This window comes from Schistocerca piceifrons, chromosome 7 (assembly GCF_021461385.2).
Source record: "Schistocerca piceifrons isolate TAMUIC-IGC-003096 chromosome 7, iqSchPice1.1, whole genome shotgun sequence".
NCBI classification, from domain to species: Eukaryota; Metazoa; Arthropoda; class Insecta; order Orthoptera; family Acrididae; genus Schistocerca; species Schistocerca piceifrons.
The window spans coordinates 270,846,054-270,860,767 of record NC_060144.1 but is presented as its reverse complement, the minus strand read 5'-3'; the positions used below and the strand labels follow the sequence as shown (position 1 = coordinate 270,860,767).

At 43.4% G+C, this 14,714-nt stretch overlaps 1 protein-coding gene and 1 long non-coding RNA gene across 2 annotated transcripts in view; one reads left to right on the top strand and one right to left on the bottom strand.

Annotated features, from left to right (window-relative positions):
• Positions 1–14,714, bottom strand: part of LOC124805114 — a 79,895-nt gene that overhangs the window by 10,086 nt on the left and 55,095 nt on the right. The window contains exon 5 of the mRNA XM_047265566.1: positions 4,829–5,100. Within this exon, the coding sequence (XP_047121522.1) occupies positions 4,829–5,100 (272 nt within the window). The remainder of the gene's footprint in view (positions 1–4,828; positions 5,101–14,714) is intronic.
• LOC124805117 overlaps positions 1–14,714 on the top strand; it is a 188,482-nt gene that overhangs the window by 131,184 nt on the left and 42,584 nt on the right. The gene's annotated exons all lie outside the window — the stretch shown is intronic.

Below are 14,714 nucleotides of genomic sequence, written 5' to 3'. Positions count from 1 at the left end.
TTGTGGCGTGCCATTTTTCATTCAGTGTTCATGGTGCAAGTTAATGATTTGTTTTGAACATTTATTGAATGTCAACAATGTCCATTTTGTGAAGTGTACATGTACATCCCATAGAAGGTTGATCTCTGCACCTCCCAGACACCCATTTTCTGTTGCCTCCTGATGCACAAGGTGAGTCATTACAAGCTAATATTTTTCCTGTTATAGCTCTTACCACAACACTTTCAAATGAGCATTACTAAAGATATAACTTGTGACCTCACATTCAAGGGGTTCCTTGTTAGTCCATAATGAGGATTCACTCCAGAATTATTACTCGAGAAACTGTAATTCTGAGGGGTAAACATGCCTTATGTCAGCTATTTGTATTCACTGTTTCTGACCTTCTGCTTCTTTCTCACCTGCAAAGGGCCTAGCTCATGAATAATTTCAACATCACTCAAACAATCTTCTCTTTCTCTTGGTAATACCTCACAATATTTGTGGTTTTTGAAATGACTACCATATTCTGCAGCTGAGTCTTCATTTAGCAGTATTTCTCTAATTTCATTGTCACTTAAACCTTTTGAATGTGTCATGCTCATCGAATACAAAAACAAAAGAATCAAATTTACTTCCTGTAGACAGAATGTATACAAGGCCTCCTGAAAACGCAAATTGATCCAGACACTCGCAACAGGTTTCTGTACCATTCAGTCGCAGAAGGGAGCAATTGTACCAATACAGCATGAGATGCAGGTGACAGAAAAGCAAAAGCAAACCTGTACGGTCACAGGTAGTGGCGACAATATCGCTGCCGCCCCACTGGTATGACCACTATCTGCAAAGGATTAAATGACATGCTTTTGTGTACAGGCTTCTGCTACAAAATGACCAGGAAGTGACAAAACTACATGATATTTTTCACACAATTGTCTGGGCACCTTGTTCTAGCTCTGTTACTAGTTGCCAAGGCTCCTTTCCTTGAATAATGAATACAGCAATGCAATGTGTGTATGAGCTGGAAAGCATCATGCTGATACACTTTTCTACATTGCTCACTCACTTCCTTGAATACCCATTTTCCTAAATTTATCACTGCATTTATGGAATTGACTAAATTACTATACACATCCTAACAACTGAAAAAGTATCCCCCCCCCCCCCCCCCCGTCCCCCTCCCTCCCTCCCTCCCGCCACTCTTCTGTCTACATCTACAGTCTCACTGAAATTACTGGTAAGCTGACACCTGTCACTTGCGCTTACAGTGTAGCCCCATCGACTGCAGCTCTGTTGTAGGCGATGAAAAAACATAACGAGTCATTTCACAAATGCCGTTACTCAGCAGTGTGGAGCAATATTGGCAGCAAAGATCATGAAGTATAACGAGAATGCAAAATTCTCTGTTGACAACGGATTTTAAGTGAGCAATGACTGAACTGCAGTAAATGACACTTTTTCTTGCCCCAAATTTAAACTTAGGTCCTAGCTTAATCACAACTTCATGATGTGCAATGTATTTAATGAAATGGTTGTCAACAACATGCAGCAGAAGTATTATTCATGCTTGCTTTGTTCATGGTGATTAAAGCTAACCTCTATGAGTAAATTCAAGACAGAAAAATTTCAGTTTCTGTGCTAAAAAGAAAACTGTAATTTCTTGCTTTCAGTAGTTACCTGACACTAGCCTCATACTGGCTACACAAGTTGGCATCATTGTGGCATGTTTTGTAGGTGGAAGTATCTGACAGCTGACTCCGTCAGCAGAGACCCATCCCTTTCCAGTAATCCAGCAGGATCTCCAATCACTACTCAAATCCATAGGACCATGCCAGAACCTCTCCCCAGAGTCCATCTCTCTACTTACCCCTACCACTCCAAGCACTCCCACCTCCTACATGCTTCCTAAAGTCCATAAACCCAATCACCCAGGACACCCCATTGTGGCCGGATACTGTGCCTCCACTGAGAGAATCTCTGCTCTCGTAGACAAACACCTTCAACCTATTACCCGGAACCTATCCTCCTATATAAAAGATACCAACCATTTCCTCAACCGACTCTCCACAGTGCCTGTCCCTTTACCACACAGTGCCCTGCTCATCACTACTGATGCCACCTCCCTGTACACTAACATTCCTAATGCCCATGGCCTTACTGCTATCAAACACTACCTTTCCAGATGCCCTATGGATTCCAAACCGACAACCTCCTTCCTAGTCTCCATGACCAACTATATCCACACCCACAATTACTTCTCCTTTGAAGGCATTACCTACAAACAAATCCGCGGTGCGGCTATGGGCACCCGCATGGCACCATCCTATGCTAACCTATTCATGGGCCATCTAGAGGAATCCTTCTTAAAACCCAGAATCCTAAACCCCTCACCTGGTTCAGATTCATTGATGACATCTTTTCTATATGGAGGGAAGGTGAGGACAACTTATTCACATTCCTCCAGATCCTCAACAACTTCTCCCCCATTTGCTTCACCTGGTCCTACTCAACCCAACAAGCCACCTAACTAAATGTTGACCTTCACCTCAGAGATGGCTACATCAGTACCTCCGTCCATATAAAACCTACTAACCACCAGCAATACCTCCACTTTGACAGCTGCCACCCATTCCATACCAAGAAGTCCCTTCTATACAGCCTAGCCACCTGTGGCCATCGCATCTGCAGTAACGAGCAGTCCCTCCCAAAATATACTAAGGGTCTCACTGAAGCCTTCACTGGACGTAATTATGCTCCCATCCTTGTACAAAAACAAATCTCCTGTGCCTTATGTTTCCAGTCTCCCACCACCTCCCAAAGTCCCACAGTCCGGCCACAGATTCCCCTTCGTAGCTCAGTATCATCCAGGACTGGAGCAACTGAATTACATTCTCCACCAGGGTTTTGATTACCTCTCATTGTGCCCTGAAATGAGAAATCTCCTGCCCATTATCCTTCTCACCCCTCCTACCGTGGTATTGCGCCGTCCACTGAACCTACACAATACACTTGTGCATCCTTACACAACCCCTGCTCCCAGTCCCTTACCTCATGGCTCATACCCCTTTAATGGACCTAGTGCAAGACCTGTCCCATACATCCTCCTACCACCACCTACTCCAGTCCAGTCACTAACACCACCTATCCGATCAAGGGCAGGGCTACCTGTGAAACCAGTCATGTGATTTACAAACTAAGCTTCAACCACTGTGCTGCATTCTATGTAGGCATGACAACCAACAAGCTGTCTGCTCGTATGAACTGCCACCGACAAACTGTGGCCAAAAAACAAGTGGACCACCCTGTTGCTGAACACGCTGCCAAACATGATATCCCTCATCTCAATGGCTGCTTCACAGCCTGTGCCATATGGATCCTTCCCACCAACACCAGCTTTTCTGAACTGCAATACATCCTACATTCCCGTAACCATCCTGGCCTCAACCTTCGCTAGTCACTTTCCTCACCCATCCAGCCCCCTCCCTGTTTTCATTCCAGCACTACACAGCCGCCATTTCACTGCCACACCCAGTCTTCTAATTTCTTTTTATTTCTCTCCTTTCTGCTACTTACCCCCTCCTCCCTCTGCACCTTCTCTCCTGCCCTCTGTCTAAGCTGCAACACTTAGCTGTCTGCCACTCCCACCATACTATCCCTCCCCCTCCCTGCCCCAGCCTCCTCCTTACCCCCCACCCAGTCGCCACTCCCATCATGCACTGGTGCTGCTGCTCACAGTGTGGTTTCAGCTCTCTGAGACTGCACACGTGTGTGCAAGTTGCGTTTGTGTGTGTGTGTGTGTGTGTGTGGTGTGTGTGTGTGTGTGTGGTGTGTGTGTGTCTACTGCTAAGAAAGGCCTTAATGGCCGAAAGCTATAATTGTGTGAATCTTTTTGTTGTGCCTATCGCGACTCAGCATCTCCACTATATGGTGAGTAGCAACTTTCCTTCTCTGGTATTGTTACATTCCATCCTGCATTTTCCACTGTTTAATTTGATATGTGGTACATTAATTTTCCTTGTAAAGACATCTAGGAAAGAGAGAGACTACAAAAAGTAGTTGCTGAAAATGGAAAGCAAGAACTGGGTGAAAGACATTGGAATGCAAGTAAAAGGACATTGACACAAAAGCTTGATTGAGGTAAAAATGGTAAAGCTGTCATCAACACAAAGACTGGTATAAACAACAAAATGCTTTACTAGGCAGGGATGTATTAAAGGTGATATATCCTTGTTTCCTCCAACCCTCTGAACATACTTATCTAGCCAGTTACAGGTGGACTTTCAATTTAATGTGAACTCTAAGCCAAAGTGAAATTCTGCATTTTTCGCATTAACAAACACTGTCAAAGCTGAAAGAAAAATGACAGATAAAAATACTTGGACGCACTGTGAATCAAATCTCTGGCCTCTGGAGCAACAAGTCTGTCACTTAAACACTGAGTTAATTTTGAGCTGCATATACCAACAAGTGAGTGCAGTAGCAAAAAATATATATGAGCCAACAAAGCATTTGTTATATTAACTTTTTGGCAACTGATAAAGAAGGAATTGTTTGTTCTACAGTATCAAAACTCCACAGTTTGAAATGTTTATGGCAACACCCCTCACTCCTTTAAGTAAGAATACTGCTTTTCATTTCTAGCTGTGTAATGGAAAAAAAAGAACAACGTGATGACACTTCCTATCAAATTATATAACAGTGTAAAGGAGGAAGAATGCAGAAAGATTGGGTGGGGTGTGCGGAGAGGGGTGGAGAGGAAGGGGGGGGGGGGGAGGAGAGGGGGAGGGACTGACAGAAAAATTCAACACAAAAGTATTCAATAATAATCTTATGAAGTAATACAACAAACCTCCAAGATCTTCCTTCAAAGGCATAGTTGTTTTTTTCTGTGACACATGGTCCAAGCTCTCTGCTGGTATACCTATCTTTTCAAACTGTTGAGAGCATTTCTCCACATTTTCTGCTGGAGAGCTGTCACCTACTATCTCAATAATATCATCATCATCATCATCATCATCATCATCATCATCACCACCACCACCACCCTCAACATCATTATCATCAGATGCATCCAACAGTTTGTCTATACTGTTGCCAGAAACTCTTGCCTTCATCCCAAATCTGAAGGGAAAAACAAAGTCAACATACAAACATACATGACACAATCTTAGATAGTTACTTACAATACAACTGGATACATGCGAAGAAATAAAATATTTAGCAAATAGAGGTAATTCAGGAGTAGTTCAATAATGAGTAAAAAAATAGGAGTGCAGGTAAGCTACTACAAACAGCATAGTGAACACATTATTGGGGCCAAGATAGACACGAAGCCCACGCCTACTACAGTAGTACAAGTTTATATGCCAACTAGCTCTGCAGATGACGAAGAAATTGAAAAAAAATGTATGATGAAATAAAAGAAATTATTCAGATAGTGAAGGGGGATGAAAATTTAATAGTCATGGGTGACTGGAATTCGGCAGTAGGAAAAGGGAGAGAAGGAAACAGAGTAGGTGAATATGGACTGGGGAAAAGAAATGAAAGAGGAAGCCGTTTGGTAGAATTTTGCACAGAGCATAACTTAATCATAGCTAACACTTGGTTGATAATCATGAATCATTAAAAGAAGGTTGTACACATGGAAGAATCCTGCAAATACTAGAAGGTATCAGATAGATTATATAATGGTACGACAGAGATTTAGGAACCAGGTACTTAAATTGTAAGACATTTCCAGGGACAGATGTGGACTCAGACCACAATCTATTGGTTATGAGCTGTAGATTAAAACTGAAGAAACTGCAAAAAGGTGGGAATTTAAGGTGATGGGATCTGGATAAACTGAAAGAACCAGAGGTTGTACAGAGTTTCAAGGAGAGCGTAAGGGAACAATTGACAGGAATGGGGAAAGAAATACAGTAGAAGAAGAATGGGTAGCTTTGAGGGTTGAAGTAGTGAAGGCAGCAGAGGATCAAGTACGTAAAAAGACGAGGGCTAGTAGAAATCCTTAGGTAACAGAAGAAATATTGAATTTAATTGATGAAAGGAGAAAATATAAAAATGCAGAAACTGAAGCAGGCAAAAAAGGAATAAAAACGTCTCAAAAATGAGATCGACAGGAAGTGCAAAATGGCTAAGCAGACATGGCTAGAGGACAAATGTAAGGATATAGAGGCTTATCTCACTAGGGGTAAGATAGATACTGCCTACAGGAAAATTAAAGAGACCTTTGGAGAAAAGAGAACCACTTGTATTGAATATCAAGAGCTCAGATGGAAACCCAGTTCTAAGCAAAGAAGGGAAAGCAGAAAGGTGGAAGGAGTATATAGAGGGGTCCTATACAAGGGCGATGTACTTGAGGACAATATTATGGAAATGGAAGAGGATGTAGATGAAGATGAAATGGAGATACGATACTGCGTGAAGAGTTTGACAGAGCACTGAAAGACCTGAGTTGAAACAAGGCCCCGGGAGTAGACAACATTCCATTAGAACTACTGGTGGCCTTGGGAGAGCCAGTCCTGACAAAACTCTACCATCTGGTGAGCAAGATGTATGAGACAGGCGAAATACCGTCAGACTTCAAGAAGAATATAATAATTCCAATCCCAAAGAAAGCAGGTGTTGACAGATGTAAAAATTACTGAACTATCAGATTAATAAGTCACGGCTGCAAAATACTAACGTGAATTCTTTACAGACGAATGGAAAAACTAGTAGAAGCTGACCTCAGGGAAGATCAGTTTGGATTCCGTAGAAATATTGGAACACGTGAGGCAATACTGACCCTACGATTTATCTTAGAGGCTAGATCAAGGAAAGGCAAAGCTATGTTTCTAGCATTTGTAGACTTAGAGAAAGCTTTTGACAATGTTGACTGGAATACTCTCTTTCAAATTCTGAAGGTGGCAGGGGTAAAATACAGGGAGCGAAAGGCTATTTACAATTTGTACAGAAACCAGATGGCAGTTATAAGAATCAAGGGACACGAAAGGGAAGCAGTGGTTGTGCAGGGAGTGAGACAGGGTTGTAGCCTCTCCCCGATGTTACTCAAGCTATATATTGAGCAAGCAGAGAAGGAAACAAAAGAAAAATTCGGAGTAGGTATTAAAATCCATGAAGAAGAAATATAAACTTTGAGGTTCGTTGATGACATTGTAATTCTGTCAGAGACAGCAAAGGACTTGGAAGACCAGTTGAACGGAATGGTTAGTGTCTTGAAAGGAGGGTATAAGATGAACATCAACAAAAGCAAAATGAGGATAATGGAACATAGTCGAATTAAGTCGGGTGATGCTGAGGGAATTAGATTAGGAAATGAGACACTTAAAGTAGTAAAGGAGTTTTGCTATTTGGGGAGCAAAATAACTGATGATGGTCGAAGTAGAGAGGATATAAAATGTAGACTGGCAATGGCAAGGAAAGCGTTTCTGAAGAAGAGAAATTTGTTAACATAGAGTAAAGATTTAAGTGTCAGGAAGTCATTTCTGAAAGTATTTATATGATGGAGTGTAGCCATGTATGGAAGTGAAACATGGACGATAAATAGTTTGGAAAAGAAGAGAATAGAAGCTTTCGAAATGTGGTGTTACAGAAGAATGCTGAAGATTAGATGGTTAGATCACATAACTAAAGAGGAGGTATTGAATAGGATTGGGGAGAAGAGGAGTTTGTGGCAAAACTTGACTAGAAGAAGGGATAGGTTGGGTAGGACATGTTCTGAGGCATCAAGGGATCACCAATTTCGTATTGGAGGGCAGCGTGGAGCGTAAAAATTGTAGAGGGAGACCAAGAGATGAATACACTAAGCAGATTCAGAGGGATGTAGGTTGCAGTAGGTACTGAGAGATGAAGAAGCTTGCACAGGATAGAGTAGCATGGAGAGCTGCATCAGACCAGTCTCAGGACTGAAGACCACAACAACAACAACAGCAAAAATGTTATTGATCATGGCCCCATCATTTTCTGTCAAAGGTAAGATACATAAACATGACCATACGCCAAAGTAACATACAAAGATTAGATTCAAATTTATATGATCAATGTTTAGCTGCAAATATAAAGAATAACACATCTGATGATAGTGAATCTAGATAAAGAGGCTGTTTGCCTTACATTGAAAAAGAAATGTGTTCTAGCGGAGTACGGCCTTTCAAATTGGAGCAACTGCTATGTCAATAGCATACTTAAGCAACCAGATGCTATGATGTCCATAAACAGTCTGGATGGGTAATTGTTACTTGTATTTATATGACATATTCATGAAAAGATTAGTAACTTTGTTTTCTCAACAGAAAATCTTGTTGTATACTCATCCAAGTCCAAAAAAAGGGTAAGAAATTTTTACTTCTACATCCAATATACATTAATACTGTTTAATGTAAATATGTCATTTCTCCTTCAACATTCTCGGTATTATTATAAAAATTGCGAATCACTGATAGCTGTAATTCCTACTGACTAAGATGCCCTGTATTTCAGAGTCAGTCTAGTATGATGAAGCTATTCTAAGTGTACAACCAAAATAATTTCTGTTAGCTAATGGAATTTTAAATTGACATAAAGTGGGTTCCTTTTAGATGGTGTAGTCTGACAGCGTTCTTCCATCTTCCAACTGATCGACTGGAAAATAAGATTATGTTTGTCTGATATGATTCCTTCCTTGTCCTGGATGTTTTTCTGCACAGTCTCTATGATGTCAGCCTTTGGATGAATTGCTCCATTTTCAGAATAATAATTGAGAAGATATTCTGAAGTTTCAGGCATCTATACAATATAATATTCCTTCTCTTCGATTTAAAGATCTGATTAAATATGTATTCCTGAAAAGTGACAGATATTAGACAACAGTTATTCCTGTTTCTGCTCTAGTTTTGTGTACATAGTTTGAACTCTGAATAGCTTTACTTTGCACACCAATGGAGGCTATGTCTGGAGATTGATTGATTAATTGAGGGGGGGGGGGGGGGGGGGGTTTATGGGACTAAACAGTGAGGTCATCAGTCCTGCAATTCAAAAGTTACTTGTATAAGGTGTAAGATAGAGACTATACTAAAAGTGGCTCGAACCAGTCAGAGGGATCAAACAATAAAACGAAGAAGTTTAAACACACACAGCAGAAGTTATAAAAGGGCAGATCAAATCTAAAAACTGGGAAAACAGAGGGATAAAAGAGCAGTCCTTTACAGGGGAGATTGGTCAAGGGTCCCAGACTTAGGAAACACAGAGAGAGGGCACAACGCAACCACCCTGCCCCTGCTCCAGGAGCAAAGCAAAACTTTATAGCTGAAAATATAAACCACTTTGATATTGGAAATTGAGAACCAGTTCAACCATCCATGAATTGCCTGCTAATATTAGAGACAAGGAATCTGAAAGGGTATACTTAGTATGAAGGGTCAAAAAGAGGAGACATTCCAATAATACATGGGATATTGTCAGTCTGGTCACACAGTCACATTGTGGGGGTGGCTCGTTATGCAAGAGAAAACAATGGGTGAGACTAGTATCACTGATGCGTAGACGGCATATGACAGTGGACTACTTCTGAGAGGAGTGGACGGAAGAGTGCCAAACTACAGTAGTCTCCATGACTGTGTGAATATTACTACTGAGAGCAGTAGCACACCAGATGACGTTCCACTTTTCGACGAAGAGAGATTTGATGTGTATCATGAAAGGGAATGGGGTAAGTACTGTCTTTCTAGCCAAACGGTTAGCCGGTTCATTCCCTGGGATGCCCACATGACTTGGGACCAAAAGGAAGACAACGGAGCAGGAAGCATGGCCAAGGGCAGAGAGAAGGTCATGGATAGCAGAGACCAAAGGGTGATGAGAGTAGCATTGGTCTATAGCCTGCAAGCTGCCCATTGAGTCAGTACATATTAAAACACTGTGGAGGGAGGCCTGAGTAACAAATTGGAGAGCCCTATTAATGGCTAACAGCTCTGCTGTGAACACACTACATGATCCTGGCAGTAAATGATGTTCCATGCCAGTAGGTGATGTAAAAGTGTCTCCCACCTTATACGCCATTTTAAAACGATCAGTGTAGAAGATGACCCCCCCCCCCCCCCCTGAACTCTCCAAGGACGGAACGTACATGACACTGGAATATCATAGGGGCAACAGAGACCTTACGACACTGAAATAGGTCACTCCTAATCTGTGACCAAGGCACCATAGAAAGGGGGGGGGGGGAGGGGAGGAGGGAGGAAATACACAGGGCACTTTCCAGTGAGTGGAGATGGAGATCCCAACAGAGAGAAGTGAGATGCATTCCAACTGACAATCCCACCTAACAACGGGTATCAAGAGGGAGACATTCCTCATTTGCAATGATGAGGAGGGGGTACACGGGAAGGTCAGGGAATTGTCGAATGGTGGTTGTGTAAGAGACCACGAGTTAGTTCCATCGTATTTGTAGATGTGGAATCCCTGCTCGCTGTGAGGGGACTTTAGATGGGACAAGTGTGAAAGTCACTGATAGCCAGAAGCATCACATAATGGTGAACAGGGTCATGTAGTTTCAAAGTGAAAGGAGCTGCCGAGCCACAAACCTGACAGTCACAATCTAGTCTGGATGAAACCAGAGTGTGGTAAAGATGGAGAAGAGTAGCACGGTCTGCACCCCAAGACGTGTGGATCAAGAGGTGGAGAGCATTAAGCTTCCACATGCAGATAGTCTTCAGTTGGTAAATATGGGGCAGCCACAGCTTTTTATCAAAAATAAAGCCCAAGAAAGAGGACTGTGCTACAGCAACTTGGGATAAAAACTCGCGGACAAAAATAGGAAGGGGACTGCAAAAGCCCATCATGAAGGGAACTAAACTGTGATGGTTCCAAGCTATGTTGCATGCCTTATGTAAGTTAAAGAAGACTGCAACACATTGCCGGTAGTTTGTAAAAGCCTGTTGGATTGCTATTTCCAGTCTAAGTAAATGGTCAGTAGTAGATCGCCCTTCCTGGAAGCGACACTGATGCTGGGACAAAAGGTCCTGAGATTCAAGTGCCCAACATAAGCAGAACCTAACAATCCTCTTGAGCAGTTTACAAAGTACGTTGGCCAGGCTAATTGGGCTGTAGCTGTCAAATGCTGTTGGGTCACTCCCAGGCTTAAGGATGAAGATAACTATGCTAAAAACAGGGACATGGAGAAAGGTTTATAAAATATGCTATAGAGGAGGTACTGAACTAAAAATTGAATGGCCTTCGCCACATTGCTACGACAGGTAAACAGTACAATGTGGTCGACATCCTGCTCGTCGTTCAGTAAAGTGATCAATAACTCAGATGGTAAACGCAAATGAGAATGTAATGGTTAAAAAAAGGGCATTCCATCAGGAAATGGTGGACCGCCAGAGGTTGAGTGCAATGAGCACAAAGTGGTGGGGGAGCACCACTTAACAGATGGCTATGGGTAAAAAGACAGTGGAACCTAACAAAAATGATCTCCTCATGGTGAGAGAACTGAGAGGTCATCCAAGCTGCTGGGAGAGGCTTATTAACCCAGAGCTTGTTCCCATGAAGGGAGTACCAGTGGTGATGCCACAGTGAAACCACCTGCTGACAGACGGCAACACAGAGATCATTGGAGGGAATGTAAGAACTAGCCGGCTGAGGTATGAGGACTCCAGCCTTGGCAGCAGCGTCAGCGGACTTGTTTCCTGTCACACTGACGTGACCAGAAACCCACATAAACATCACAGCGGCTCCATCAAGAGTGAGCAAGTGATAGTTTTCCTGGACCCATTGCACTAAGGGATGGATGGTGTACAGCACACAGAGGCTTTGGAGGGCCTGTGTCGCTGGATGTACTGCATGGCCTGACACAGGGCACAAAGAGGTCTGAGCAATGTTCCAGAAGCTGATATCGAAAAACATTGGTACCAATGACTATGGCACACCCGACACCACTGGTCAGTTTGAGAGCCATCAGTGTACACAAAAGTATTATCACGAAGTTCCATGTGAAGGTCGAGAAACATATGGCGATAGAGCGAGGCTGGAGTAGTGTCCTTAGTTAGAAAATGAAGGCCAAGGTGAACACAGGCCAGAGCATGAAGCCAAGGTAGTGAAGGGTTCACACCCACCAGGAAAGTTTCAAGTAACGTGAAGTTAAGCTGCCGGAGCAAGAGACAAAAGCGAACTCCAGGTGGTAACAGAGAAGAGGGGTGTGCCCCATACTGGTGATCAAAGGAGTCATTGAAGAAGGAGGCATAGGATGGGTGGCCACGCATGGTAGACAAACGGCATGCATATATGCTGAGGAAAAAGTCACGGCGGTAGGACAGCGATAGTCTGCCAACTTCTGCGTACAGGCTCTCAATTGGGCTAGTGTAAAAGACGCCAGTGGCCAAATGGATGCCATGATGGTGAATAGTATTGACACAATGTAAGAGGGGCTCAGGTGCAGGTGCATTAACAGAACACCCATAGTCGAGTTTCGAATGGACAAGAGACTGGGGTGGTTCGATCTGCTCCCCAGGAAGTACCACTGATAATATGTAGTATACTGAGGGACAACATACAGTGGGCTGCCGGATAAGACACATGGGAGGACCAAGAAAGTTTCCTATCAAGAATGAACCCCAAGAATTTTGCAGTTTCAATGAATGGAAGAGCAACAAGCCCAAGATGTAAAGATGGTGAGAAGAAACCAATTGCGCTGCCAGAAATTTATTCAAACAGTTTTGTCAGTGGAAAAATGAAAGCCATTGTCGATGCTCCATGAGTAAAGATGACTGAGACATCGCCGAAGACGCCGCTCAATTAATCAAGCCTGTGGAGAACTGTAATAGATGGCAAAATTGTCAACAAAAAGGAAGTAGGAGATGCCTGGTGGGTGACAGGCTATTATAGGGTTAATGGCGATAGCAAAGAGGATGATGCTCAGGACAGAACCTTGGGCACACCATTTTCCTATATATAGGTGTCTGACAAGGCAGAACCCACACTTGGCTTGAAAACTTGGTATTTTAAAAATTCTTGAAGGAAATGGGGCATGCGGCCTCAGAAACCCCAAGTGTAGGGAGTACAGAGGATACCAGTTCTTCACCAGTTGTAGGCTTTCTCCAAATTGAAAAACATGGTCACAGTATGGGATTTCTGAAGGAAACCATTCATGGCATGGGTGGGCGAAGTTATGAGATGGTCAACTGCAAAACGGCGTGCTCGAAATCCACACTGTGTAGCGGTTAGTGACTTGCAAGACTTGATCCACCATATCAGCCAGGCATGAATCGTATGTTCCCATCATCTTGCAAACACAACTGGTGAGGGAAATGGGGAGGCAGTTAGAAGGAAGGTGTTTGTCCTTACCGGGCTTAGGTATGTGTATGACAATGGCTTCACACCAGTGTCTAGAAAACGTGCCCTCTGCCCAGATACAGTTGTATGTATGAAGCAGAAAGTGCTTGCCTGCAAGAGAAAGGTGCTGCAACATCTGAAATGTGAACATTGTATGGCCCTGGGGCAGAGGATCGGGATGAAATGAGAGAATGATCTAGATTCTTCATAGTAAAGGCAGCATTGTGGCACTCACAGTTCTGAGAAGAGAAGGGTATCGCCCGAGCCTCCTCCACTCGTTTCCAATGGAGGAAGGCAGGATGATAGTAGGAGGAGCTTGAAATTTCTGCAAAATGGCGGCCCTAGGTGTTGGAGATGGCAATAGGGTCTACTATGACATCGTCTGCTACTGTCAGGCCAAAAATTGGGGAATGGATCTTGGTCTCAGAGAGCCGTTGGAGGCTGGAAGAGGGAGTGGAACTGTTAAGAGAACTATTTAATGAAATCCAGTTAGCTTTTTTGCTATCCTGAAGAACATGGTGACACTGTGCACACAACTGTTTATAACTAATGGTTCAAATGGTTCAAATGGCTCTGAGCACTATGGGACTCAACTGCTGAGGTTATAACTAATGCAGTCTGCCATCATAGGATGATGGGTAAAAATGTGGAGAGCATGTCTCCACGTGCGAATTGCGTCGTGGCACGCCTCGGAACCCCCAAGGGACCAGGACATGGCATGGGTAAAGAGGATGTGGGAGGAATGGAACAGTCTGCGGCAGTAAGTATAATGCTTGTAAGATATTCTACCTGATCATCACAAATGGGGAAATGTTTTTCGTCAAAGTTCGCCAGGTAGGAGTGAAGTCTCCAGTTGGCCTAAGTAAGCTGCCACTTGGGTGTGCACATAGGTGGAGTCAGCAAATGGATAGCACACGGGAAATGGTCACTTGGGTATGTGTTGGAGAAAATGGACCACTCAAGACATTGGGCAAGCTGGGCAGTGCAGAAAGATAGGTCCAAATGGGAATAGGTGTGTGTGGAGCCTGAGAGGAATGTGGGTGCTCCTGTGTTAAGGCAGAGAAGGTTAAATTGACTGAGAAGGTCAGCCAAGAGGGCATCTCTCGGACAGGTTCTGGAAGAATGGCAAAGGGTATGGTGTGCATTAAAGCCACTGAGGCAGCAGAAAGGAGTGTGGTAGAGCAGCAGAAAGGGGTGTGGTAGCTGCCCAGTAAGTTGGAGGAAGTCTGCCCTGGTGACATCAAATGCCAGAAGGATGTAAACAATACAAAGGAAAAAGATCAAGTGAGGAGGGAAAAGACGAACTGCAACAGCATGAAGGTGGGCAGTCAGGGAGATGGGTCAATTACGAACGTCATCCAATACGAGCAGCATGAATTCCCCATGAGATGGAATGCCATCCTCAGAGAGGTCAAAATGGACTG